The 27,611-nt window shown below is 39.8% G+C and overlaps 1 protein-coding gene across 3 annotated transcripts in view; it reads right to left on the reverse strand.

The window, feature by feature from the left end:
- VPS8 (VPS8 subunit of CORVET complex) overlaps positions 1-27,611 on the reverse strand; it is a gene marked incomplete at both ends in the record, with an annotated part of 223,582 nt that overhangs the window by 26,791 nt on the left and 169,180 nt on the right. For all 3 annotated transcript variants that reach the window (XM_080696055.1, XM_080696056.1, XM_080696054.1), the window contains 3 exons: positions 12,632-12,797; positions 15,315-15,484; positions 17,537-17,617. In XM_080696055.1, the coding sequence (XP_080552181.1) occupies positions 12,632-12,797; positions 15,315-15,484; positions 17,537-17,617 (417 nt within the window). The remainder of the gene's footprint in view (positions 1-12,631; positions 12,798-15,314; positions 15,485-17,536; positions 17,618-27,611) is intronic.

Here is a 27,611-nt window from a genome sequence, read left to right on the forward strand (position 1 = left end):
TTAAAAGAGACACTTTAAATCCAGGTGTGCAGACACTAGGTCTGAGGATATGGATGATATACTGAGCTATGGCCTTAATAAAGCTGAACTTTTGTGATCTTTGTTAATAAAATGATTCTTGACTTAAGCAATCTGAGCCAAAGTTTAAAGGCAAGAGGAATATCTTCCATATCACTTTTTTTTTTTAAAAAACAGGTTTAATTTTTCTGATTACAACAGGGATACAAGTGTACTGATGAGAAGTTAGAAAATATAAAAGATCAAACAAGGCAAATAAAATTACAATACAGCCACAGAGTAATATCTACAGCATCAGGACTTGTGCTATTTTTTGTGATCTCTGTATGTTGTATGTTATGTGTATCTATTTGCCATATCAGTATTTTTCTAAAATGTGATTTTTCATGGCTACAAAGCAATTCATTTGTTGTACAGACATACTGTAACTAATTTAACCAGCTCTAGGGACATTTTGGTTGTTTTCTATTCTTCTAATTATGAGAAATGTTGCTGTAAGCAACCTTGATTATTTCCACTGGACAGATTATTGGAAGTCCTTGTTTCATAAAAATTTCTTTGCCAATTTTTTTGCCTGACAAGACAGGCCCACAAATCTTTTCCCTATAATTCTGAAATCTGAAAAGCTCTGAAACTAAAAGTATTGTTTTAAGAAAACGTTGGCACCAGATGTCATCTGGAAGCAAAACTTCCCTGAGCTGAAAAGTGGCTAAATACAGTTTTTATTTAAATCACGTGAGCATCCGAAGATGGGATGCTGCCGAGTCCAAACCCGGGCAGTTTTATGATACACAATACATGCTCCAAAACATCTTCCTTTAGTCTACTGGCCTCTACTTTATTTCAATTAGAAGTCAGCCATCATTATTCTTCTTATCTTATCCTTCACTCCTTTAAGGGTGTGTGTGTGTGTGTGTGTGTGTGTGTGTGTGTGTGTGTTACTGGGAGTTAAGTCTGGGGGCATTATACCTCTGAGCAATAACCCCAGGCTTTTTTAAAATTTTGAAACAGGGTCTTTATAGATTGCTAAGGGTCTCCCTGAGTTGCTGAGACTGGCCTTTAACCTGTGATCCTCCTGTCCCAGCCTCCCACGTATAAGGATTATAGGCATGAACCTCACGCCTGGCCTTTAATGACTTATCTTTGGTTTCAGTGATTTCACTATGATTATAAACTGACTGACTGAGGATTTATATATTCATCCTGTTTTACTGAGATTTTTCCATCTATGAGTTAATTATGTTTTCCAATGAACTTGGGAAAACACCAGGCATTATCTGGCCAAACTTCCCTAGGCCCCATTCTTTCTCTTCTCCATTAAGTTCTGGAACTTCAAATACACACACACACACACACACACACACACACACACACACACACACAAATAACACTTCTTGATACTGTCTCACAGATCACTAAGAGCTTTCCATTTCCTTTCAATCCTTTTTGCCTCTATGTTTCAGCTATTACCATTTCTATTGAACTGACTTCAGATTTAGTGATAATACTTTTTCTCAGTGTTAAACATATTGACATCTAATGAAATTTTCATCTTGGGTATGTTCTTTAGCTCTGGAATTTATACTTGGTTTTAGTTAATAGTTTTCATTTCCATGCTGACAGTTCCCCATGTGTTTAATCAACCTGCTGATCTTTTCCTCTAAAGACTGACATATTTATAATTTCCATTTTAAAGTCCTTAACTGCCAATTCTGACATCTGGGTCATTCAGATGTCTGCTTCTGATTCTTTTTCTCTTGATTTTAAGGTTATATTTTTCTTCTTTTTCTTGGTCCTATGATAGTGTGGGCTTTGGCTGTGTCAGTGAGGATTTGCTTTGCCCATCACCTTGGGAAAGCCCTTAGTCTCAAACAACAGCTCTTCTGCTGGTTTTAACACAAAATATGAAGTATTTATGAATCTCTCTAATGTAGCAGGATTTCATCAGCACTAAGTGGCTGCTGAAATATCTGCTCAGTACTTTCATCCTCCTGGTGTTACTTTCTGCTGGCTTGTTAAAGCAGTTAAAGCACTGTGTGTGTGCAATTTAGAAATCCATAAGAGCACTTAAGGCTGTGTGTGTGTGTGTGTGTGTGTGTGTGTGTGTGTGTGTGTGTGTTACTGGGGACTGAACTCAGGGGCAGTCTACCTCCAAGCTATAGCCCATTTTGAAACAGCATCTCATTACTTGCTGAGACTGTCCTTGAACCTGTGATCCTCCTGTTTTAGTCTCCTAGGTGTGCACCTTCATTCCTGGTTAAAGTCTCATCTTTTTTTTCTTTGTTTTCCTTTGTCTTTTTGGTAGTACCTCCAGGCTATAATCCCAGACCTATTGTTTATATTTTATTTGGAAACAGCATCTCGTAAGCCAGCTCAGGCTGGCTTCGAACCTGTGTGATCCTCCTGTCTCAGCCTCCCAAGTGCGGGGATTATAAGCATGCGCCACCACGCCCGGCTTCATCTTCTTTTTGAAATCCCCCTTCCTCCTGCCCAAATTTATAGCTAGCTTGGTATCTTGAACTGTGATGTCTGCTTTTTCATCCCAGAAAGAATGCTGCTTTCTGCTTAAGCTCTTTTCCTTGGTATTCCAGAGCAAGAACTACCCTAGGGAAAAGCTAGCTATAAATGCAGAGCCACCCTAGTTTGCTTTCCTTCTTTCAAGGTTATCTACAGTTCTGTCTGCTTCTGGTGGCTGTCTAAACAAAGTTTGTCACATGCTGCCAAAAGCTTATAGTTGTTATTGGTAAAAAGGTCATCCAATTCGCCATTACTGGGATGGAACTAACTCACGTGTCATCAATTTTTTTTCTGTATTCCCCCCACTGCTTCTTTCAGGATTCCAATTTTACGTATATTTGGATACGAAGTTGTTCCATAGTTCACCGATGCTCTGTTCATTCAGTCTTTTCTGTTTGATTTGAAATAGTTTCTATTGCTATATATTTAAGTCCAATGTTTCTTTTGAAAGGTCCACCCTGCTGTTAATCTCATCTAGTACATTAATTTCATATTGCAGTTTTCATCTTTAGATGTTCCATTGACTTTTATGACTTTATCTCTATTCAATGTGTTCAATCCTTCCTTGTCTCGAATAAAGAGAAAACAATTGTAATGACTTTAAATTTCCTTGTCTACTAATTCTACTATCCATCTCATTTTGGCTCAGGTTCAACGGATGTTTCCCCTTCCTTGTTATGACTTCTAGTTTCCTGCTTTTTTGCATGCCTCATAATTTTTTATTAAATATCTGACATTATGAATCTACTTGATTGTTGGGTAATGAATATATTTTGTATACTTGGTATATGTTTCAGGTTTGTTTAGGACATGGTTATAATCCTTGGAAATCATTTTATCTTTTTAGGTTTTACTTTTAAGTGTTGTTGGTAGGATTGAAGTAGCAGTCTAGGACTAGTCTAGTCCTCCCTACCACCACTGAGGTTAAGACCTTACTCAGCACTCCTTATGATACCTTGTAAATGGTAAAGCTTCTCAGGCTGGCTGAATAGGCATTATTTCTAACTCTATGTGAGTCTGAGACACCATTCCATCAAATCCTTTGGAAGGTACTCTTTTTGACCTCAAGTAGTTTCCTCACACAAGGGAGTCAGTACTCAACTTTATACTCAAACTCGCCTTCTGTAGATCTCAGTAGTTTGCTGTGTTTCCTTTCTTTTTCTTTTTTTAAATTAAATATAATTTTATTGGTGCATTGCAGTCAAACATCTCAATGGAATACAAGACTTGTGAGGATATACAAGCACACATCACCCAATTAGCCTTTCTCCAACCCCCATCCCATTCCCTCCCCCTCCCTTGATCCCATGCTTGACTTAGTGATTAACTTTGATATATCTGTTTACGTACATCATGTGTTTTAAAGAGATTCCATCTTCCCCCTTCCCATCCCCTCTGTTTGGTCACCTTAATTGTTCCTCCAAAGGGCTCTTTCTTCAAGCAGATTTCCTCCTATTACCCGTTTCTTCCTAGTTTTTGCATATTAGGGAAAGCATCTGATTTTTTATTTTCTGTGATATTTCTCTGTGTATGCCACATTGCAGGTTCTGATCCCACTCTTGAAGGCCCCGGCGCTGGCCTGGCCACCTAGCTGACTCTGATCCCAGCCTCGCTGGCAACAGCACCGGCCTTGCCTCATGGCAGGCTCCAATTCCAGCCTCAAAGGCCCCAGCACAGGCCTTGCTTTAAGGCAGGCTCCAATCCTGGCCCTGCTGACCCCAGCACCAGCCTCACCGCATGGCAGGCTCCAATCCCTGCCTTGGAGGCCCCAGCACCAGCCTTGCCTCAAAGCCAGTTCTGATCCTGGCCTCGCTGGCCCAGGCACTGGCCTCACCCCTCAGCAGGCTCCGATCCCAGCCTCGCTGGCCCCAGCACCGGCCTCACCCCTTGGCAGGCTCCAATCCCGGCCTCAGATGCCCCAGCACTGGCCTTGTCTCATGGCAGGCTCCAATCCCAGCCTCACTAGCCCTAGCACCAGCCTCCTCCCTTGGCAGGCTCTGATCCCAGCCTCGGAGGCCCCAGCACCAGCCTTGCCTTACGGCAGGATCTGATCCCAGCCTCGCTGGCCCCTGCACCAGCCTCCCCCCTTGGCAGGCTCCAGTCCCGGCCTTGCTGGCCCCGGCACCGGCCTTGCCTAATGGCAGGCTCCTATCCCGGCCACTCTGGCCCCAGCACAGAACTTACTGCATGGCAGGCTCCGATCCCAGCCTCAATGGCCCTGGCACCGGTCTCGCCGCCCAGCAGGCTCCTATCCTGGCCTCAGAGGCCCTGGCACCGGCCTTGCTGTGCATCGGGCTCTGGTCTCTGTTACTATGAACAGGTCGTCTAGAGATGTTCCCTTTTTCCTTTCTTTCTTTTTTCTTTTCTTCTGGTGCTACTGGGGTTCCTGGAAACCATTCTACCTCTGGGTTATACTCCTAGAAACCTATTTTTTAAAATATTTTTATTTTTATTTAGCAACAGGGTCTCTTAAGCCAGTGAGGCTGGCTTCAAACATACGCGATCCTCCTGTCTCTACCTCCCAAGTGTGGGGATTACAAGTGTGCACCACCACGCTTGGCGTTCTTCCATTTTTTTTTTTAAATATGAGAAAGCAGTACATGTCTTTTGCAAAAGCTGGAACCACAAATACCTAGTGACAATGAATTGTGTCTTCCCTCCAAAGGCAGAAATCCACAGCTTCACTTCAGAGAGCAGGTTCTGCTGCTCCACGTGCACCCTGGTCTCCTGCTCTGTGCAGAGGAGCTTGGTGGCCATGAGGGCTGATGTCTCCCAGAACACACAGCATGTGGCCCATACCAGCTATGCGGGGCTCCCTCTGATACCCCCCAAACCCTTTTACCACTTAGCATGTTGTCCAGAATTCCCGAGCATATGTGGCAGGAGCAGTCTACTTTTGGGGAGATTTTCTCAAAAGTTCAAGGTGGACTGGACTGGATCTGTCTGCCCCTCCAAATACTGGTCACCATCACTGCCGCTGCCGCCACTGCCATATCAGTTCTCTCCTGAACACCTTTCCCACACAGTATGTTTTCCAGAATTCCCGAGCATGTGTGGCAGTAGCAGTCTACCTTTGAGGACATTTCTTTAAAATTTTAAGGTAGATTGGATTGGATCTCTGCCTCTAACAAATACTGACCACCACTGCTGCTGCCACAGCCATCTCGGTTCTCTTCCGAGCACCTTATTCACACAGCATGTTGTCCCAAATTCCCGAGCATATGCAGCGGTAGCATTCTACCTTTGGGGCAATTTCTTCAAAAGATCAAGGTGGATTGAATCAGATCTCTGCCTCTCCTGAATACTGGCTGCTGCTATTGCTGCTGCCTCCCCCATCTCAATTCTCTCCCAAACACTTTTTTCACACAGCACGTTGGCCAGAATTCCTGAGCATGCACAGCAGTAGCATTCTACCTTTGGGGCTATTTCTTCAAAAGATCAAGGTGGATTGGATCAGATCTCTGCCTCTCCCAAGTACTAGCCTCCACCACTGCCACTGCCGCCGCCACCATCTCAGTTCTCTACCAAACACTTTTCCCACACAGCAAGTTGTCCAGAATTCCTAAGCATGCGTGGCCGTAGCAGCCTACATGTGGGGCGATTTCTTCGAAAGTTCAAGGTGGATTGGATCTGATCTCTGCCTCTCCCAAATACTGGCCTTCACCGCCCCTGCCGCCGCTGCCTTCCTCCTGGTTCTCCGCTCAGCTCCTTCCTTACATGGTTTGATGTCCAGAATTCTTAAGCATGTGTGGCAGGAGCAGTCCCCCTTCGCAGAAATTTTTTTTTCCCAAAAATTCAAGGTGGATTTGATAGGATTTGTTTGCATCTCCTGAATCCTGGCTGCCACTGCCGCCATCTTGGCCCCTCTCCAATATTTTTGAATAAGAGAAGACAGTATGTGTGTTTTGAAGAGGTTGTGAGATTGAGCACTCAGCAGCAATGAATTTTATCTCCCCTCCATGAGTGGAGGCCCATAGCCTCACTGCATAGGGCAGGATCTGCTGTTCTGAGCATATCACGGCCCCCAGTGCAGCATAGAGGAGCACGGTGGCCAGGCGCGCTGAAGTTCCCCGGGACATACAGCTGGGCTTCCCGCCCGGCACTGCTGGGCTCCCTCTATCATGTCTGGATCATTTTTCTGACAAGGTATGTTGTTAAGAGTTTCCCAGCATGCGCGGCTGAAGCGGCCTTTTCTCTAATCTCTTCTGGGATGTTCTTCCAAAAATCACTTTTTTTTTGCGTGGCGGGCGCCTCCTTGTCATCTTGCATCTAATTCCGCCATTATCCACTCTCAATCCTGTATTCTAGATAGGAAGTCACGGCTGGAAATGTCTCCTTAAGTTGTCCCAATCAGATATCAAACCAAAATCTGATGTGCAGGGCTTCTCCGAGGAATTCATGTCCTTTTCGGTGGTCATCTTCCCTCCTGAAATCTCAATGTTTGCTGCTGTGTGTGTTTCCTATCTAGTACATCCTGTGAATTCCAGTCTCTTTTTGCCTTTCCTGGATTCCTAGCTCTGTCTCCTGAACTCAGACTTATGAGCTCTGTTTCAGTTTCTCTGTTCTGAGTCATGGCTAAAAAACTTTCTCTAGGCAGTAATTTAAAAGAAATCTTGGGCTTATGTTATCTTTTGCTTGCTTTCAGGGGTCACTATCTTCCACTGTCTGATGTCCAATGTCCTAAGATCTAATACTTAAAATGCTTATTTTAAGTACTTTCTTCATTTTTTTCTCCAACAAACGCCAACTGCACCTTATCCAGAAGTGGAAGTCCTTTATTACATTTAAAAAAAAAATTCTGAATTCCAAAACATATCTGGTCAAATGGATTTAAGTAAACAACTGTGGACTTGTACAAATAAGCACTTCTACTACTAGTGCATAAAAGTACCTGTTTTCTCACATCCTTATTGTCTTAGTCTCTTTTCTGCTGCTGTAACAGGCTACCACAGACTGGGTAAACTCTAAATAATAAAAGTTTATTTGGCTCATGGTTCTAGAGTATAATAACTAACAAGATTATTGGAAAATGGGTATAATATCTGCCCCCAAAATTTCATTAATGTTAGGATCAATGATTATCTCTATGTACTTCTAAGACATATTAATATTCATTTAATTTGAAATTTTAATTTAGAAGATATTCTTTTGAGAAATGCTATTACAAAACATTGTATTCTCATCTTTTAGTATTAATTTTAATGTAAACTTTTTATAACAGGGTGCTAATACTCTTTAAAAGTGGACAAACAAAAACAAAAAATTAATAGCAGTATTTCTATTTCACATAAACCAAACCTTTAATTTATAATGAAAATTCAAAATAAATGAGCAATATGTAATGGTTAATAAAATTATGACTAAAACATAAATATCACTTACTGAATTATTACTTAGAAATTATAAATTCTTCCTTCTTACATTACTTACAAATATATTCTAAAAGATAAAACATTTTCTTAGACAATTCTAAAATCCAAGAAATGCTGGGCATGGTGGCGCACGCTTGTAATCCCCGCGCTTGGGAGGCGGAGACAGGAGGATCGCACAGGTTCAAAGCCAGCCGTGCTGGCTTAAGAGACCCTGCTTCCAAATAAAAAGTATATAAAATAGGTCTGGGAGGGTATCCAGAGGTAGAAGTGCTTCCAGGAACCCCAGTACCACCAAAATAAAAAAATTAGATAAAATAAAATCAACTCCAAATACAGGAAGAAAAATTAGCTTACTTCATTTAATTCTCTCTTTTTGTAGTTACTATATTTCCAGTTGTCTTCCTTGTCAAATATTCACATATTAGTGTAAAAATTAAATCTCTCTGATATCTTAGATGTTCCTGGATTTCTATTCCTGCCATTACCTGCAGGCCACAGGTAAGGGCTGATTTCAAGCAACATGTCACGAAGCTTCCTAATGAAAATCTAATATTCTTAGTTACTTAAAAAATAATAACTTGAATGTTTCTGGTATGTAACAATTTGCTAGATTATCTACTCTCAAGAACTCTAAATCATGATGCTAATATAATGTTCAAATTGAAAAACTCTCATCATTTTTCTCTGAACTTACATCAAATTACCTACTGAACAACAACAACAACAACAACAACAACAACAACATGCTGAGTGTGGTGGCACATGCTTGTAATCCCAGTACTTGGGAGGCTGAGACAGGAGGATCATGGTTTGCAGACAGTCTTAGCTACTTAGTGAGACCTTGTTTCAAAATAAAGAATAAAAAAAAAAAATAAGGCGGGGGGTGTAGCTCTGAGAATGCCCCTGAGTTCCACCCCCAGTACCACACACACACAAAAAAAACACACACACACAAAATACTTATATATTATATACTATTAACTATAATTATTGTTTTTGTGGTACTGGGGATTGAACCCAGAGGAATTCTACCTTTGAACTACACCCCAGCCCTATTTTATTTTACTTGTGGTACTAGGGAATGAACCCAGGGGCATTCTACCTCTGAGCTATATTCCACAGCCCAATTTTTAATTTTTTCAAACAGGTTCTCACTAGGTTGCTGAGAATTTCACTACTTGTTAAGGCTATCTTTGAACCTGTGATTGTCTGGTCTCAGTCTCTCAAGTACTGGGATTACAGGCAGGTACCACTATGCCTGGATTTTTTTTTTTTTTTTTTTTTTTGAAGCAGGGTCTTGCTTCAAAAAACTAAGTGCTGAAGTTGATCTTGAACTTACAATCCTTCTCCTTCAGCCAAGTACTGAGATTTCAGGTGTGTACCACTATTCCAGGCTATAAAGATAAAAAGAATCAGACTTTGAAAGTCTATTCTGTATCTCTGAAAGTTTCAGACTAAGCTGCTAAAAGCTCTGTTGTGCAGAAGGGTAGAAAGAAAGTCATTTGAACTATTTTTCCTATTTACATAGAATCAATGTCCTGATTCCAGGAGAAAGAAGAGTTTTTAGAGATTAACTTCTATTGTGTCACTGTAAATGTATTGGTAGGAAATTAATCAGTCAGTTATTAACTGTACTTATTGGCCAGTGATGGAAAGGAGGCGGGGCAGGAATGGCAGGCCACAGTGTTAAGGCTGAATGCTACAGCTTGTTGAGATGTAGCCAAAATTGAAACCCATTATCTTAAGTCTTGGGAAAAGATGAAACAAAATATATTTGATAGAAGGATCAGGATACAAGGGCAGTGAGATGCTTCCAATGCATTCACTACTTTCTAGGTGTAGGAAGGGACAAGTGGTGTCTGAGTGACGGGGGCCTCCCCCAGCCCCGTCAGGCTGTGTGGGAACCGAGCCAATGCCGACAGGTTTCCAAGGAAACTAAGAGAGCAAAGTAAAACTTTCACATAATAAAACTCAATGAAGGCCATCATACTATAGAATATTTTTGTTTAAAAATTTCTTACAATGTAAAATATAAATGGTTTTATAAAATGTTGAAAAATCCTAGTTAGCACTGCCAATATGGTATGAGTATATTTTTAAAATTGACTTTACCAGGATTTAATAAAGCCAGAATGATAAAAATAGTACAGGGCTGGTAGCAGGAAAACTGGGAAGGATGATAGCCCTACAGACTTGAGTTCCAACACGGGCCCTCCCTCTTTGAACTGCATGTAGTTCCTTCAGCTTTAAAATAAGGAATGTATCACCCTCATAAAGTTGGTGTGAAGTCTAGCATAACATAAAAACATCTAATATGTGTATTCAATAAATTTCATTTCCCCTTTCTTTCTTGGCTTACCTACCTACTAGATATTTTTATAGTATCTTACACAAAGAAAATCAAGTGAGAGACAAAAAGCTAGTGGGAAATTTAAGAAAAACCACAATTCCTTTTTAGCTTGTATATCATTATTAGTATTAGGAAGCATCTAGGTTTGGAGAGTGTGTGTGTGTGTGTGTGTGTGTGTGTGTGTGTGTGTGCGTGCACACTAAGAATTGGACCTAGGGCCTTGCACATGCCAAGCACACACTCTACTGCTGAGTTACACCCCAGTCCTAGATTCGAACTTACTGAAACTTCCTAAACAATGAAAAAGCCAAATACTCTTATCTGTCCTACAGAATGATATAAAATAAATAAAGCTGCTGTTGACCTGTAGATACAATTTATAAATGATTTCCCCTTTTTAGATGTGCTGAAAGAAGGTAGGAAGAAAGTCAATGAAACATTATTTCTTTTCTTCATTGCATGAGCTGTGGGATGTGAGAAGACAACAATGAATGCAGTGTAAGAAGCCTCCTAAATTCAAAAGCTACTTAAGAAAAAATTTTCAGCAAGCCAGGTGTGGTAGCACGTGCCTATAATCCCAGTACTTGGGAGGCTAAGAAAGGAGTATCACAGGTTTGAGGCCAGCTCATGATAATTTAATAAGACCCTGTTTCAAAATAAAAAATAATATAGGTCTGGGGGTGTAGCTCAGAGGTTTAATGCCATTGGTTCAATCTCTACTAGTACTACTGTTACAAAACAAAAACAAAACATGGAATAAAAAGGGATGTGCTAAACATGGTATGAATGTTACATGAAAAAGAACACAGTTAATATTATAATTGATAAAGAAAAACTGAATAATTTTCCCCTAAAGAGTAAGGCAAGGATATCTATGCTGATTCCTATGTTGAAGGCCAATGCAATAAATCAAGAAAATAAATGAAAAGGCATAAGCTGGGAAATGAAAAAGTAATACAGCATTTCTCTATACATGAAATAATTGTCTATATAGAAAATTCAAAAGAATTTATAAAAAATATTAGCACTAATATGTAAGCTTAGCAAGGTCACTATCACTGGATATAAGGTTAATATACAAAAATTAACTGTTTCTTTATACTAGCAATAAATAATTGGACACTGAAATATAAAATAGTAAAATACATAATAGCATCAAAAGATATTAAATACTTTGAAATAAATTTTACAAAACGTGTAGGGCTGGGTGTGGTGATGCATGATTATAATCCCAATACTTTGAGAAGGTGAGACAGGAGGATCACAGGTTTATGGCCAGCCTCAGCTACTGAGTGAGGCCCTCTACAATTTAATGAGACCCTGTTTCAAAATAAAAGAATAAAAAGTAGGACTGGAGGTATAACTGAAGTGCTGAATACTCGGATGGTATCCAGAAAATGAAAAGAATTTGTGCCAGTATTGGTGCTGAAAAAAATACTGCATATTTGAAACTAGAAAAAACTTGAGGGTACTTATGAAAAGTATGTTTACAATTTTATTGACTATAAGCTCCACCTGGTAATATCATGTTTACTGAGGACACCATTACATCTGTAGCACCTGGCACAGTGCCTGGCACACTGTTCAATATGTACTGAGTACATATTTGAATGGAATGCCTGTGCCAGAGGTGTAGAAATTCTAAACTTTTCTTGGAGAGAAGCTGGTCATGAGGTCTTTCCTTTTCCTCTATCTGCTTCAACACTGAAAGCTAATGAAACAGAAAGAGTACAAGTGATGTGAAGGTGGACTATGGAATAGAGTGACAGGAAGGAAGGGACAGGAAGAGCAAATATGAACACAGTCAAAGAGCACACCTATAACATCACAGCCCTAATAACCGGCACATTGTGCCCATGTTGCTAAGCTGTCTCCCTAAACCTATTAAGCAGCAGAGTTCAACTTTGCCCCACTTAAAATGTTTCAAAACGCTGTAAATAAATTAAAATTACCTAGTCCATTAGCCAGACACCAAAGGAAACAGAAATCTCAAATGAATACTACTGGATCAAATCCTTTGCAGAAAGTTATTCAATTGAGAGAAAGTATAATTGTGTGTAAATCTCTCAATCCAGGTTCTCCAAAATCACCATTTATACAGAGCTGACGATGGATAGGGCGCGCGCGCGCACACACACACACACACACACACACACACACACACACACACACACACACACACACGGTTTTCAAGGGCAGAAAATGCCTTCCTTTTCAGCAATGACCATAGAAGCAAGTTCCTTCACACACTAAATAGGGCTGAACAGAAGATGCCACATGCTCAATACCCATCAGGTAGCTTTGTTGAAACCTATAGGACCTGAAAGATGTTGGCAAGAAAAGACCATGTCCATTCTGCACTGAGCAGGCTTACCTGTGTTGGGGTGCTCCTTCCCTTTTTGATTTCAGATGAATTTTCACTTGGCTTTCCTACTTTGTTGCTTGAGCTGCACTTGTAGCATGTCCATCTCGTTTGACCCTCGATTTCTATGGTGCACTCTTTGTTTTGTAGACAGAATGAGTGATACAAATGGCCACAGCTGCAAAATGAAGGCAACCAATTCACACTTTCCACTATCACAAAATCTAATAGATCAGACTTCTATACAAAAGGTTTCCAACAAGCTGGAATGCACTGGTGGTGGTGCAGGGCAAGACACAGGAGAGGACATGTATTTGTGGCTATCCTCTCTTTTTTAAAATCCTGGCACACAGGCCTGTATCCTTAAGCTGTGGGTAGGAACATAATCACAGTTTTGTGAACCACCTGGAGGATGAGTTGAACTTCTGTTCATTTCTCAAACTATGCAATTTTGGTAGTATTTTTAGGTAGTTTTAAAAAAAGGCAACTGGGAACCATAATTATATAAGTAGCTCGATAAGAACATGAGTGGTCTGTCTCATCAAATTCAAGGCAAGAGTTATGACTTGATAAAACACCAGTGAAAGACTTAGGCTACAGTAACTGCTTGCACTATTCCTGTGAAGAAGCTTCCTGTTGATTACACTGAATTACCAAATGAGCCTCCTGTACCTCCTCTAGGTTCATGACAGCCAAGTTTATCCCAAACCTCCCTCTAAACCTCGTCTCCTCAGGAATCTGACTTTGGAATCTAATAGTTATCTTAAATTTAACGTGTCTAAAACTGAAATTCTGATTTCCACCCCACTCCATACTTCATCCAACCTTCTACCTTTCAATAAATGACAACTACATTTGTCCAGTTTCTCAGATCAAAAACTTTGAAGTCATCTTTGACTATTTCTTTTACATTCTCCTCATTCAATCTATAAGAAAATAGTATGACCTCTACCTTCAGAATGTACTCAGACTCTCACTTCTGACTTGTATCTCTCCCAAGGGCTACTGCAATAGCCTAAGTGGTCACTCTGCTTGTCCTGATCCACTCAGCCCGTTCTCAACACAGCAAGCAGACTGACCTTCAAGATATAACTCCTATGCACAAAAATACTCAGTGGCCCCTCATCTCAGAGAACAAGTCTAACTTCCCTCAGGACTCACTTTCTACATGACTTGCCCTCTGCTCCTCTTTGTCCTCTGGTCACTTTCCCATTCCTCCATCCTGCCTCTGTCTGCTAGACTCACCACCACCACTCAGTGTGACAACAGTGGCTGCCTCAGCCTCGCCCATCCTCTCTCCAGGGTACTCTTCCCTCAAACTGCATGGCCACTTCCTTAAGCCTCTTAATATCACTTCAACAGTGAGGCTTTCCCTGACTACTCTTGCACAAATTAGTAGCTCCCAACAGTCTATTTCCTCTATACCATGTTTTATTTGTATTAACATACAGACTAACCACATTTTTATTAATTTTCTAAACCATCCATTCGTAAGTTACTTTAACAGTGAGACATTCCCTGGCCTCTATATAAAATATCCACACCCAAGTCCTCTGACTGTCCCTTAACATGCTTATCTCTTTCCACAGTAGTTATTGCTCCCTGGCATTTTACTTACTTGTTTATTGTCTGCCCTGCCACTAGTTCACAGCCTCAAGAGAAGTTACTTTGTTTTGTTCATGCCGTCCCCTATGTCCTTGAAAAGTACTTGGCACACAGTAGGTGTTTAGTATATATCTGATGAATGAACGCGTTCTTTATGTGATAAGAGTGACTTCCTCTTCCAAATTCCAAATATACCCATCCTTCTGCATAGCTGACTTTTATATAGTGCAAACTTATGCCAGGCACCTCTCCAAGTCCCTACCATTACTTTCCCATTACATCTTGATAAAACCCTAGGATGTAGGTACTATTACCATCTCAATTTACAGGTGATGAAACTAAGATACAAAAAGATTAACTTATCAAAAGTACCACAGCTGGTATGTGGCACATTTAAGATGTGAACTCCAGAGGTTTGGCTCTGGAGTCCACTTATGTTGCTTCTCTCCATGTGTTTCAATTAACTGTTTCTGCTCCTGAGTCTAACCCTACAGTTCTGCACTAGACCTCTCCTCTCCATATTGTGGCTTAAATATCACTTATATGCTGAAGATTCCCAAGTCTGTATTTAGTCCCAATTTGCCTCCAGATTTGTGACTAAAATATCTGTCTCCCTGACAACCCTATGTGGATATCTAACAGCCATCTCGGACCTAATGTCTCAAGATAAAACTCTTGTTCAGGCCAAAGACCTTGTTTTCCTCTTGTATTTCACATCGAACTCAGCAAGTCAGTCCTACCCTTAGAAGATATTCTGAGTCCAAATGCCTCTCAGTACCTTCACTTCCACCTCTCATTTTGATCAACTTCACCTCCTCAGAAATGCTTTCCCTCGCTGTGTTTTAAAATAGCACTCCTATCCAGAACACTTCATCCTTCCAACCCACTGCCCTGTGTTTCATTTTTCTTCATAGCTCTTATTACTCTGTAGTTATTTATAGTCTGATCGCTCTTCCTTCTCCAACTCCCTACTTCAGAAACTTTGCCCATCCTGTTCATTGCCTGGGGCTCTGTATCCACATGAACTCCTGCCTGGCAATCCCACACACCTACATACACCACACAGGTAACATTTCCTTCCTTCTCTTACCTAAAGACAATTATCTCATCAGCCATTTCTTGGCGTCTCTTGTATTGTTGCAGACAAATAGAGCAATAATCCTGTTTAGGATTCAATCCTCTAGTGACGGAAGCTCTCAGGTTACACAATGACCAATGGAGATCTTGGTTTAGAAGGCTGGTAGTTGTTTCTAGCAGGGTCTATGAAAGACCAAAACAAACAAATATAAAACAAAATCCCAAAAGGTTGTAAAATAAAAAAAGCAGAGATGATGGAGAATAGTACTTGTTTAGTCTTCATCTATAACAGCTGAAATAGGAATATACTACACAAGGATAAAATTAATGAAACAAGCATCAAAGCCCCACAAACTCAAGTACATGATGTGTAGAACAATGGTGAATGTATACATTAGGATTCGAAAGTCTGTCACTAGTTTCTTCTGAGAAATGAATTCTTTGCTGTTGTATGGCTTAATTCAGTATTGATGGCTTTCAAATAATTAGATAAGCCCAAATCTACTCATTACATTTATATAATAACTTCTGTCTGCATGGTTCAGACAAAGAACAGTCTGGATCCCTGATTTTTTTTTTTTACTGAAACTGCATTCACAGAGATGCTTCAAATAACCTTTCACTAGAAAAGCTAATAGTCATTACTCAGTTTTCGTCTCCCCTGGGCAGACCAAGATCACATTCTCCTGATTGGCACTTCTAAGTCATCTGAATCCACTCAAGACTCTGGCATCTGTCATTAAATCACATAAAGACATTTTCACAGCTATCACATTAAGCCGCTTTAAAGCTCTCTGCTTATATTGTTTTCATACTATGACTAATTCTCAATACTCATGTATCATCTGGATATGCAGCCAGATTCTTTTCTCTAAGCCTCAAGGAAAAGACAGCTAGGCTACGCACCCTCCTGCTAGAGAGCTTAGTTCTTTAGCTTTACCTATAATGCAAAACTCTTAGTTTTAATTGTGTAACTATCCTAGTTTGTTCTGATCAATCCCATCCCCACCTCCCCCTTCTATAGCTCTGTAGTTGATAAAAGCTTTCTACCTTGTACTTAGTTTTACTTTTGCTACCCTGGTGTCTGTACCTGCAGGGGCATCAAACTTTGATGGATTATGCTTAGCAAAACTGTAATTCTTACAAAACCTAAAAAAAATTATTTCCTTTTTCTTCTTTCTCTCAGATTCTTAAAAAAATAGACTCTGTATCTAACAAGACTAAATGGTACTTTTCCTAAGAAAAAGATCTGTGTACACCAAGCTGGCTCTTACTGAGGATTAAAGCTACAAGCAATTTGAGTTAAGGGAAAGCTAATGGCCATTTTTGCTTAGTGGCAATGAGCTATTTTAGAATAACTATAATACTCATTTGACTTTATTTTGCAATTTTCTAAATTCATGTTCACCCTTTCATGAGTTTTAGCTTTATTTTGGGTGGGGCGGAGTGGGTAACGAGAGCTGAACCCAAGGGTGTTCTATCTCTGATTTACACTCCTAGCCCTTTTTATTTTGAAACTGGTCTTGCTACAGTACTGTGTTCCAGCCACGAACCTATGATCTTCTTGTCTCAGCCTCCTAAATACTGGGATTACAGGCATGCTCCATTGTGCCTGGCACATGGATTTGTAATCACTTATTTTTCCAGAAAGTTCCTCCTTTCATTAAAAAAAAAAATTCTATTGGAGTACCGTAACTACACATGGTAGTAAGATTCACAGCGATACATTCCAGGTGGACAGAACACTCTTTGGCCTCTTTTCCTTCCCCACACCTCGCCTCTCTCTCCCCTCCTCCTTTCCTCAACTGCCTTCTTCTGCCCTCCTGGTCTCTCTCCTAATTTTCATGAGGCCCCGTTTCGTTAGTTTCCTCTCTAGTTTCCACGTATGAGAGAGAACATGTGGCTCCTGACTGTCTGAATCTGGCACCTCACTTAGCATCTCATACTTTCATTTTGAAAAGAAGTTGTTGGTCTCACTGCCAATGAATAAAGAAATCAATCTGAATTAGATGCATTTACATATTCTGGTGTGTGTGTGTGTGTGTGTGTGTGTGTGTGTGTGTGTATCAAGGTCAAGAGGAATTTAAAAGCAGGGAAAACATACATACATCTCAATCTACCTTACGTGTAGTAAAGAGATTGCAACTTTAAAAGAAAAAAAAAACACAGGGAAAGGCAAAAAATAGTTATTTTCTGTCTCAGGACAGACTTATATATAGCAAATAGATTACTCACTTGTTCATAGTTAAAGGTGTCTAACATTCCCAGAATAAGGCCCTGGATTTCTCCAAGCTTTCCTTTTCCATAAACTGGATCCTAATTTAAAAAAGTATAAAACATTATAATTCTCTTATGATTTTCAGCATTTTAAAATTACTTTAAAAGGCAAATACTCAAGTACATTTTTACTGTCACAAGATATTTATTTATTTATTTATTTTTTATTTATTTTACAGTACTGGGGATGGAACCCAGGGGCACTGTACCTCTGAGCTACACCCCAGCCCTATTTTTTAGTCTTTATTTTTGAAACAGGGTCTCACTGAGTTCCTTAGCCTTGCTAAGTATCTGAGGCTGTCTGCATTAGTGATCCTCCAGTCTCAGCACAAGATATTTATTTATTCTTCCGTGAACCTCCCCCTGGAAATGCATACCAGTCTTCCTCTGGGCATTTCAAATCCTTTAGAAATATCATACTTTAAGTGATCCAAGCCCTTTATTTTTTATTTTTTTATTTTTATTTTTTTGGTGGTACTGGGGTTCCTGGAAGCCCTTCTACTTCTGGGCTACACTCCCAGACCTATTTTAACATTTTTATTTGGAAACAGGGTCTCCTAAGCCAGTGCGCGCGGCTGGCTTCAAACCTGCGCGATCCTCCTGTCTCTGCCTCCCAAGCGCGGGGATTACAAGTGTGCGCCACCACACCCGGCCTAAGCCCTTTATTTAACAATATTCTTACAAAGCTAATGAAACATCATTCTGATTTCGTTTCTGTAAGAAATTTCCTTTTCTTCATAATAAACACTGACTCTCCTCCCCAGGTTCTTACTTACCAATGTACACAAGAATAACAGAATCCACCCAACACTTTCTCTCTCTCTCTCTCTCTCTCTCTCTCTCTCTCTCTCTCTTTTTTTTGCTGATCTGGGGATGGAACTCAGAGGCATTCAACCTACGAGTCACACCCTCTGCCCTATATTTTATTCTTTGTTTTGAAACAGGGTCTCACTAAGTTGCAGAGGGCCTCACTAAGTACCTGAGGCTGGCCATGAACCATGATCCTCCTGTCTTAGTCTCCCAAATGCTGGTATTATAAGCATGTGCTGCCATGCCCGGCTCAACACCTTCTCTTAATATCACATTTATTTAGTCACCTCCTGGCCCAAACCAACTAAACTCTTTCAGTATTTTTTTTTTTTTTTTTTTGGTGGTACTAGGGGTGGAACCCAGGGGCTTTTCTATCTCTGGGCTATATGCCCAGACCTATTTTATACTTTATTTGGAAACAGGGTCTCACTAAGTTGCTTAGAGCCTAAGTAGCTGAGACTGGCTCTGAACCTGTGCAATCCTGTCTCAGCCTCCCAAGCGCCATGCCACCATGCCTGCACTTTTTTCAGTTTTAAAGACAACCAGAATCTGAGAAAATCGCTTTCAGGTTTTTTTTGGTGCGTGTGTGTGGTACTGGGGAATGAATCCAAGGGCATTCTACATCCAAGCTACACCCTCAGCCATATTTTATTCTTTACTTTTGAAACAGGCTCTCGGTAAGTTGCAGAGGGCCTCATTAAGTTGTTGAGGCTGCCTGAGAACCTGTGATCCTCCTGTCTCAGCCTCCCAAGTACTGGATTACAAGGGTGGGGCACCATGCCCAGATTAGCTTTCAGTTTTTAAAAAGATCCCCCCCCAAAAAAAATTACTACTAATTCCTAGACCACAATCTTCTCTCCAGTGCTTTTCCTATGAGGTAAGCCAAGTAACGTGTTTCTTACATACAATTTCAAAAACATTACCTGTACCAAAAAAAAGAAAGAAAAAAACTGAAATCCAACCACCCAGAGATTAACACTGCTGATATTTTTTTAAAAAAGTATATTCCTCTAGTGTTATTCCAGAGGAGGAGGAGAGAGGTTCTTTTCTCAGTGTACAACATTTGAGTATTTCACATAATACTTTTAAATTTGTTTATTACTTAATGGTATATCATGAACATTCTCCCTTATCATCAAATATTTCTTAATAGCTGCAGAATATGAATCATATGAAAATATCATGTTTTATTATTCTCTGCTGTTACAAATTTAAGTTTTCCTTTCCTCCAAGTCTTATTCACTATTATTAAATGCTAATGGCTATAAATCTTTGAGTTCTTCTGATTCTTAGAGGAGACTTCCATCAATATATACTGTGGCTCTCAGTGTATATTGCCAAGTTGCTGGATCATTAACTCATTGTGTTTAGCTGGGCACGGTAGCACACACACTTGTAATCCCAGTACATGGGAGGCTAAAACAGGAGGATTGTAGGTTCAAGGACAGCCTTAGCAAGTAGTAAGGCTCTTATCAACCCAGTGAGACCATTTCCAAATAAAAAATAAAATAAAATAGGGTTGGGGCATGGCCTTTGAGGTAGAATGTCCCTGGATGGAACGCCCCTGGGTTCTATCCCCGGGACCAAAAACACTTATGTGAACTGGGAATGGTGGCGCATGTAGGTTCAAAGACAGCCTCAGCAAATAGTGAGACTCCAACCAACCTACCAAGACTCTGTTTCAAAATAAAAATAGGGCTGGGGGTGTAGCTCAGAGGCAGAATGGCCCTGGGTTCAGTCCCCAGTAAAACACACACACACACACACACACACACACACGAAATTATTATGACCAGGTACAGATTACATGTCTGTAATCCCAGTACTTGGGAGGCTGAGACTAGAGGATCACAAGTTTGAGGCCAGCCTCAGCAATTTAGCAAGACTCTTGGGAACCTAGAGAGTCCCTATTTCAAAACAAAAATGAAAAAGGGCTGGGGGGAGCCGGGCATGGTGGCGCACGCTTGTAATCCCCGCACTTGGGAGGCAGAGACAGGAGGATCGCGCAAGTTCGGAGCCAGCCTTGCTGGCTTAAGAGACCCTGTTTCCAAATTAAAATATAAAAATAAGTCTGGGAGTGTAGCCCGGACATAGAAGGGCTTCCAGGAACCCCAGTACCACCAAAAAAAAAAAAAAAAAAAAAAAAAAAAAAAAAAAAAAAGAAAGAAAAAGGGCTGGGGTATTTCTCGAAGGTAGAATGCCCCTGGGAATGCCCAGTACAGCCCCTTCCCAAACACACACGGATTATGGTGTTCTGGGTGCATACCTTAATCCCTGTACTTGGGAGCTTGGCAGGAGGACTACAGGTCTGAGGCCAGCCTCAGAAGCTTAGTACAACTCTCAGCAACTTAGCAAGACTCTGCTTTAAAATAAAAAAAATAAGAAGAGCTGGGGTAGCTGAGGTACAGCTCAAAGGCAGAATGCCCCTGATTTCAACCCCCAGACCCCTCTCCAGACAAAGCCCACTGGTGTGATTTTAAATCTCCACAGGCGTATTTGTGTGCTCATTTAATGTCCTGGTTAGACTAATCATTGTAATTTTAGAAATCGCTAATAAGCATGTCATATCTATCACTTCAATATGTGGTTATGTATGACATAAATGACGTTTTCCCCAATGTCAAAAGGAGGAGTACACCTATATATAATTATAAGAAGTAAGCTGGGTACAGTGGTACACACCTGTAATCTCAGTACTTAGGAGGCTGAGATAGGAGGATCACAGGTTTGAGGATAGTGTTAGCAAGTAGTGAGACTATCATCAATCTAGTAAGATCTTGTTTCAAAATAAAAATAAAATAGGGCTGGAAGTATAGCTCAGAGGTAGAATACTCCTGGGTTCAATTCCCAGTACCACAAACACATAGACACACACAAAAAGATAAAAGTAGCTATTGATTTCATGTGTAGGATATGTCAAGTACAGTGGTAAGTACTTTATACAGTCTGTGTGTCTCACACCTATGGACTCAACCAATTGGACACTGAAAATAGTTTATAAAAAAATCTGCACCTAGAGCCAGGCGTGGTAGTGCATACATTTAATCTCAGCCTTTGGGAGGCTAAGACAGAAGGGTCCCTGTTCGTGGCCAGCCTCAGCTACTACTTAATGAGGGCCTTTGCAACTAACTCAGTGAGACCCTGTTTCAAAATAAAGAAAAAAAATAGGGCAGGGGGTATAGCTCAGAGGTAGAATGCCCCTGGGTTCCACCCCCAGTACCACAAAAACAAAAACAAAAACCCTGTACCTGTACCAAATATGTACAGACCTTTTTGCCTTGTAATTATTCCCTAAACATTACAGTATCACAACTATTTACATAGCAGTTAACATTGTACTAGGTATTAAAGGTAATCTAGGAGCAATTTAAAGTATGTGGCCTGAAGTGCATAGGTTACATACAAATATCATGCCTATTTATTTATTTATTTATTTTGCGGGTCTGGGGATGGAACCCAGGGGCATTCGACCTCCAATCTACATCCCCTGCCCTATTTTTTTAATTCTTTATTTTGAAACAGGGTCTCACTACTTTGCGAAGGGCCTCACTAAATAGCTGAGGCTGTCTGTGAACCGTGATCCTCTGGTCTCAGCCTCCAGAATGCTCAGATTACAAGTGTGTACCACCACACCCGGCTTATATTATGCCATTTTATATAAGAAACTGGAGCATCCACAGATTTTGGTGTCCTTTAGAGAAGGGTGTCCTAGAAACAGTTTCCATGGATACTGAGTGACTGTATACCATACCTCTAAATTCCTTCAACAACTTTAATGAATAAAAAAATTGAAGGTTAAAGAGGTTAAATAAATTTTAAGCTACAAAACTATTAAGCAGATAAGCTGGGATTTGAATCTAAGTACTTTAGAAACCATGTTTTTAATAGTTTCTCCTATGCCTATACTGGCCTCCTAAGTATAGATACATACACTAATATTTTGTTGGAAAATATGGGTAACTAAATGATAAAATAATGGTTGTTGGAAAATGTAATGTTCCCATCCACTTCATAGACAGCAAGGGTTAGTAAAATATTAGTAGTGCAAGAATAACTGTGAATTCAGAAGGAAAAAGGTTATGGAAGAAGGAAAAACTTTCAAAATGATCTCAGCATTTGCTTATTGTTCTCTCGTGGGCACTGATGTTGGCTCTTGAAGCCTAGAAGCGCATTTCTTACTAAGGCTGATTTTCAGTACTTCTGATTTGTCTACAGAAGTACAGAGCTGTCTGCCATAGGTTCCTCTAATCCTTCAAGTTGTGAGGTTATGCTGAAGAAATGTAAGGTACACAACCTTGTATTTTCGTGCTAATTAATAAATTTAAAAGTTCAGGTTTGGATAGGTTATGTAAGCATAATAGAAAAAAATTTGTTTCACAGTCAAAGATTGTATTTCTAAGGTAAATATTCTTATCTGGCATGTGGGGATCATTTAAAAAAGGAAAGACTATGATTATTTCAGACTAGTCTTTTACTAGAAAACCAACTCAAGCTATATATATATATATCTAACTATCAGACAATGTCTTCTTTTTATTTTTCCTGCACAAAATTAGAACCATATTCATGCTTCTCATCTTCACTTAGTTATGCTTTGGTCAAGCTCTCAATACATATATCTATTTCTTGGTCAAAGTGTCAATGGATTGTGTAATATCTTACTGTAAGAACTCTATTATAATCTCTACTGTAATATATGTATCCAATATGCTAATGTAGCTCTGGCATGTATTTCTGGCAAGGTTGGTTTGGATGTCTTAAAAGGTTAAATTCTAGGGAAAAGAATAAATCTTTATAGGTCATTTCTATATTTATATCAGTACATTTTACTTTAATATACATAATTTAAAAGCAAAACCATGAAAACTACCTCATGCTGGGGCAACATATAAATTATAGAATGCAAAAGTGAGCTCAAGGCTTCTAGCACAGCATGTACACAATCCACTAGCACTTCAAATTGTTTTTCAAAGATGTCAGCTAGATTCTACAGTGGTAAGTATCTGCTGAGGTTTCTCTTTACTTGTTTGTAAACTATAAAAAAGAGCACATTTTATATACATAAAATTTTCCAAAAGCACACTAGAGAAAGATGTGACTACCACTTTTGTTCCTGAGAGTTACTGCATCATGTATGTATGTGGCTTGTTTTACAATTAAAATCTTTACTAATCAAGCATTACTTTAAAATACAATGATGTGCCGGGTGTGGTGGCGCACACTTGTAATCCCCGTGCTTGGGAGACTGAGATAGGAGGATTGCACAGGTTCAAAGCCAGCCTCAGCTACTTAGTGAGGTTCTCAGCAACTTAGTGAGACCCTGTTTCCAAATAAAATATAAAATAGGTCTGGGAGTATAGCCCGGAGGTAGAGAGCCTATGGGTTCTACCCCCAGTACCACCCCCCCCCCCAAAAAAAAGCAACGATGTCCTATGCAGGAGAGCATAAAAAACCTCTGTTTGCTTTAATTTCTTCAGTAAGAAACATAGCTTCTTGGAAACCAAGAATTACCTTTTCCACTGAGCAAAGCAATACACACACACACACACACACACACACACACACACACACATGCATACACACATATATATGGGTCCTTTAAAAGCACTCCCTTACTTTGGCCATTCCTGGTCTTTTGTTTTTCCATATGAATTTTCTGACTCATTCTCTACTAATATTCATTAGCAAGGCCTGTAAAATTCAGGTCCCAAGTATCAGTTTGAATACGTGAAGGTCAAGATCTTTGAGAACTTCTTACCATATGAACATATTTTTTTTTTTTTTTTTGCAAAATTCACTTTTCTTCAGGTGTATGTGAACAATTGTTCATCTAAAAAAACTCTCGGGACTTCCGGGAAGATGGCGACTGAGAAAAGCGGGGCTTAAGAGCCCCGCTAACAACCAATCTCCATTACCACAAAATCAGCGCCTTTCATAGCCAGAAAACATCATCACCAGAGAAACAAAAAAATCACCAGGCTCCAGAGAGAAAGCGGACTGAGAACAGAGCTCAGAGCCACAGAGGAGATATACCGGCCTCACGCCCGAGGATGCGGCAGCAGCGCCATACTGCCGGTGGCAGCAGCGAATTCACCTGACGGCTACCGAGGTGAGCCGCTGCGGAACAGCCAGGTGGGATCTTTTGGCGCAGGGAGCATCTAAAGCTCCCAGTGGCTGAGCTCAGCACACGCTGCAGGGACTCAGAGTGGAACTCAAAACCAGAGAAGAAAAAATACGCCAGCCTCACGGCCGAGGGCGTTGCAGTGGCGCCATATTGCCACTGGAAGCAGCAGCAGTGAATTCACCGAGTCCAGTACAGCTACATCTGCGTATTCAAGAACAGTGAGTCAAATTGCGGGCCAAAGAAGAGAAATCCCAGTACTATACTCCCTGGGACTTGACCAAGTGGGGGAGTGGCGGTGGCAGAGATATCACACCATAGGAGAACGTGCAACCTGGCACCCCCCATAGTTTAAAGCAGCCTCTATTGACTCCCTGGGTCGGAGACTCTGTGATACAACCCAGTAAAGGAGTAGTGGGGTCTGAGATACTACAGACTCGAGATCCAGAGCACCTTAAGCGAAGTCATAGTGACCCAAGGGAAGAACCCAGAAAAGGCACAAACTTCCGAAACCATGGGAAAGAGGAATAACACTGGAGCAATGAATGCCCACAACCCCACAACATCAGAACCCGATAAAACAGAAAATCAGAGATTTCTAGAAGATCAAATCAGGAAAATAACTGTAGAAATAATAGAGGTGCTTTGAAAAGAATTCAGAGAGAGCCAAAAAGAGATAAAGGATGCAATTAATGAAGTAAAGGCCTCAATTCAAAGCATGAACAACCGATTAGACCACATGGAGAATAGGATCTCGCTCTTAGAAGATGATCATTCCAAAAATGAACACATAGTTTCTAATCTAGAAAAAAATATCCAACAGCAGGAATCTGACATGGAAGAAATATGGGCCCATCTTAAGAGAGCTAACCTAAGAATAATTGGAATAGAGGAGGGAAAAGAAAGTGAAACCAAAAAGATCAACAATCTCTTCAAGGAAGTAATAGCAGAAAATTTTCCAAACATAGAGCAAGAGGTTGATACACAGGTCCAGGAAACTTATAGAACTCCCTTTAGACAAGATCAGAGAAGAGGATCCCCACGCCACATAATTGTCAAAATGACCAATGTGGAAGCCAAGCAGAGAAACTTAAAGGCAACAAAAACAAAGGGCCAAGTGACATTCAGAGGCAAACCAATTAGAATCACTCCAGACTTCCCAAACCAAGTCATGAGAGCCAGAAGGGCTTGGAGTAACAGATTCCAAACTCTGAAAGAAAACAACTTCCAGCCAAAAATTTCCTACCCAGCAAAACTTTTTATCAAATTAGATGGAGAAATAAGAAGCTTCCATGACAAACAGAAACTGAAGGAATTTATGTCTTTAAAACCAGCGCTAGAGAAAATACTCAAAGAGATTAACTACAAAGAAGAAATAGGTAACACACACCAGAACCAGACAAACAAGAGTTTCCATCCAACAGTCAACTAAGATTGGTTATCTGTGGAGATTCATTATTTATGTTAGTCTTTTACCTATCTCTAAAGGGTATTGTTTGCCTTTATTGTTGTTAATTTTTAGGATGTCTACTTGGAATATTAATATACCTTCAGATATAGCATTTGGAAATATTTTATCCCATTCTATTAGTAACTTTTAACTCTGTTTACATTGTCTTTGGATATACAATTTTTTTTTACTTTTTAGGGAGTTTGTATACTCTTCTGTTGCTTGTGCCATTGAAATCATATCCAAGAAATCACTGCCAATTTCAGTGTTGTGAGGTTTTACGACCCAGATTTTCTTCTAAAAGTTTATAGTCTTAAGATTTATATTTAGGTCTTTTATCTATTTTGAGTTAATATTTGTATATGGGATTAGGTAAGGGTCCAATTTTATTCTTTTCCATGTAAGTATTATTTTTCAACAATATTTAGTTAAAAGATTATTATTTCCACCACCAAATGTTTGTGGAAACCTTGTCAAAAATAACGACAATATAGGGAAGAATTTAGCTCTAGGCTTTTATTTAACTCCAATGGTTTATATATCTGCCTTTAGAATAGTACTACACTGTTTCAATTATTGTAGCTTTATATGGTTTGAAATCAGAAAATATATATCTTCTAGCTTTGTTCTTTTTCAAGATCGTTTTGGGTACCTAGAGTCCATATTCCATATTAGAATAGATTTTTTTTCTGAAAAATAAATATATAAATATATGATAGTTTCACCTAAAAAAATAGAAAAAAAATATTCTCTGGTAAGAAAGAAAGCAAAAAGAAATATTGAAATGTTATCTTTAAGTCATCAAAAGCTTGGTATCAGACAAATGAAACTGTTATGTGAGATTATCATTTTTAATTTTGGATAAACTGCTATAATACTAGATGTCAACCACTAAGCCAAGCATGGGAAGGAGGGATGGGGAGAGAATGGGGTGGGGATCGGGTGGGGGCTGACTGGGTGATGTGTGCATGTATGTCTACAAAAGTTTGTATCCCACTAAGATGTATGAATACAGTGTACCAATTAAAAAAAAAAGTCTCTGAAAAAAAAATAAAAAAAAAATAAAAAAACTCTCACTCCCTATTTTCTCCCCTGGGGACCTGATAAAGACAGATATGAAAAATATCTTGACTCATTTTAGGTACACAACAAAAGAACCATAACTTCAAGTTAGAAGATCTAGGTTAATGTTCCAGTTGTGCTATATTATTAATTGAGTAAACTAAGAAGAGACATTTAATTTTTTTTAGCGGTACTCCCTCACTAAAAACATAAGGATGTTACTTATAATGTACAGAGATCAAAAAAGGATAACAAACAGGAAGGTGATATATATATTTTATTTTATTTTTGGTGCCAGGGACTGAACCTAGGGGAATTCTTCCCTTGAGCTACACCTCCAGCACTATTTTATTTTTATTTGGAAACAGAGACTTGTTAAGTCGCCGAGGCTGGCTTTGAACCTGTGATCCTCCTGTCTCAGTTTCCCAAGTGTTGGGATTATAGGAGTGCACCACCAGGTCCTATTTGAGAACTGCTCAAGGACATTCGGCAATTGGGCTATCTAATATTTACTGCATATATTGTGTTCTAGGTACTGTGTGAGGTGTTAGAAATAAAACAGTCAACAAGATAGATGCAGTCTCTGCTTT

This window comes from Muscardinus avellanarius (genome assembly GCF_963383645.1).
Source record: "Muscardinus avellanarius genome assembly, chromosome: 5".
Taxonomy (NCBI): domain Eukaryota; kingdom Metazoa; phylum Chordata; class Mammalia; order Rodentia; family Gliridae; genus Muscardinus; species Muscardinus avellanarius.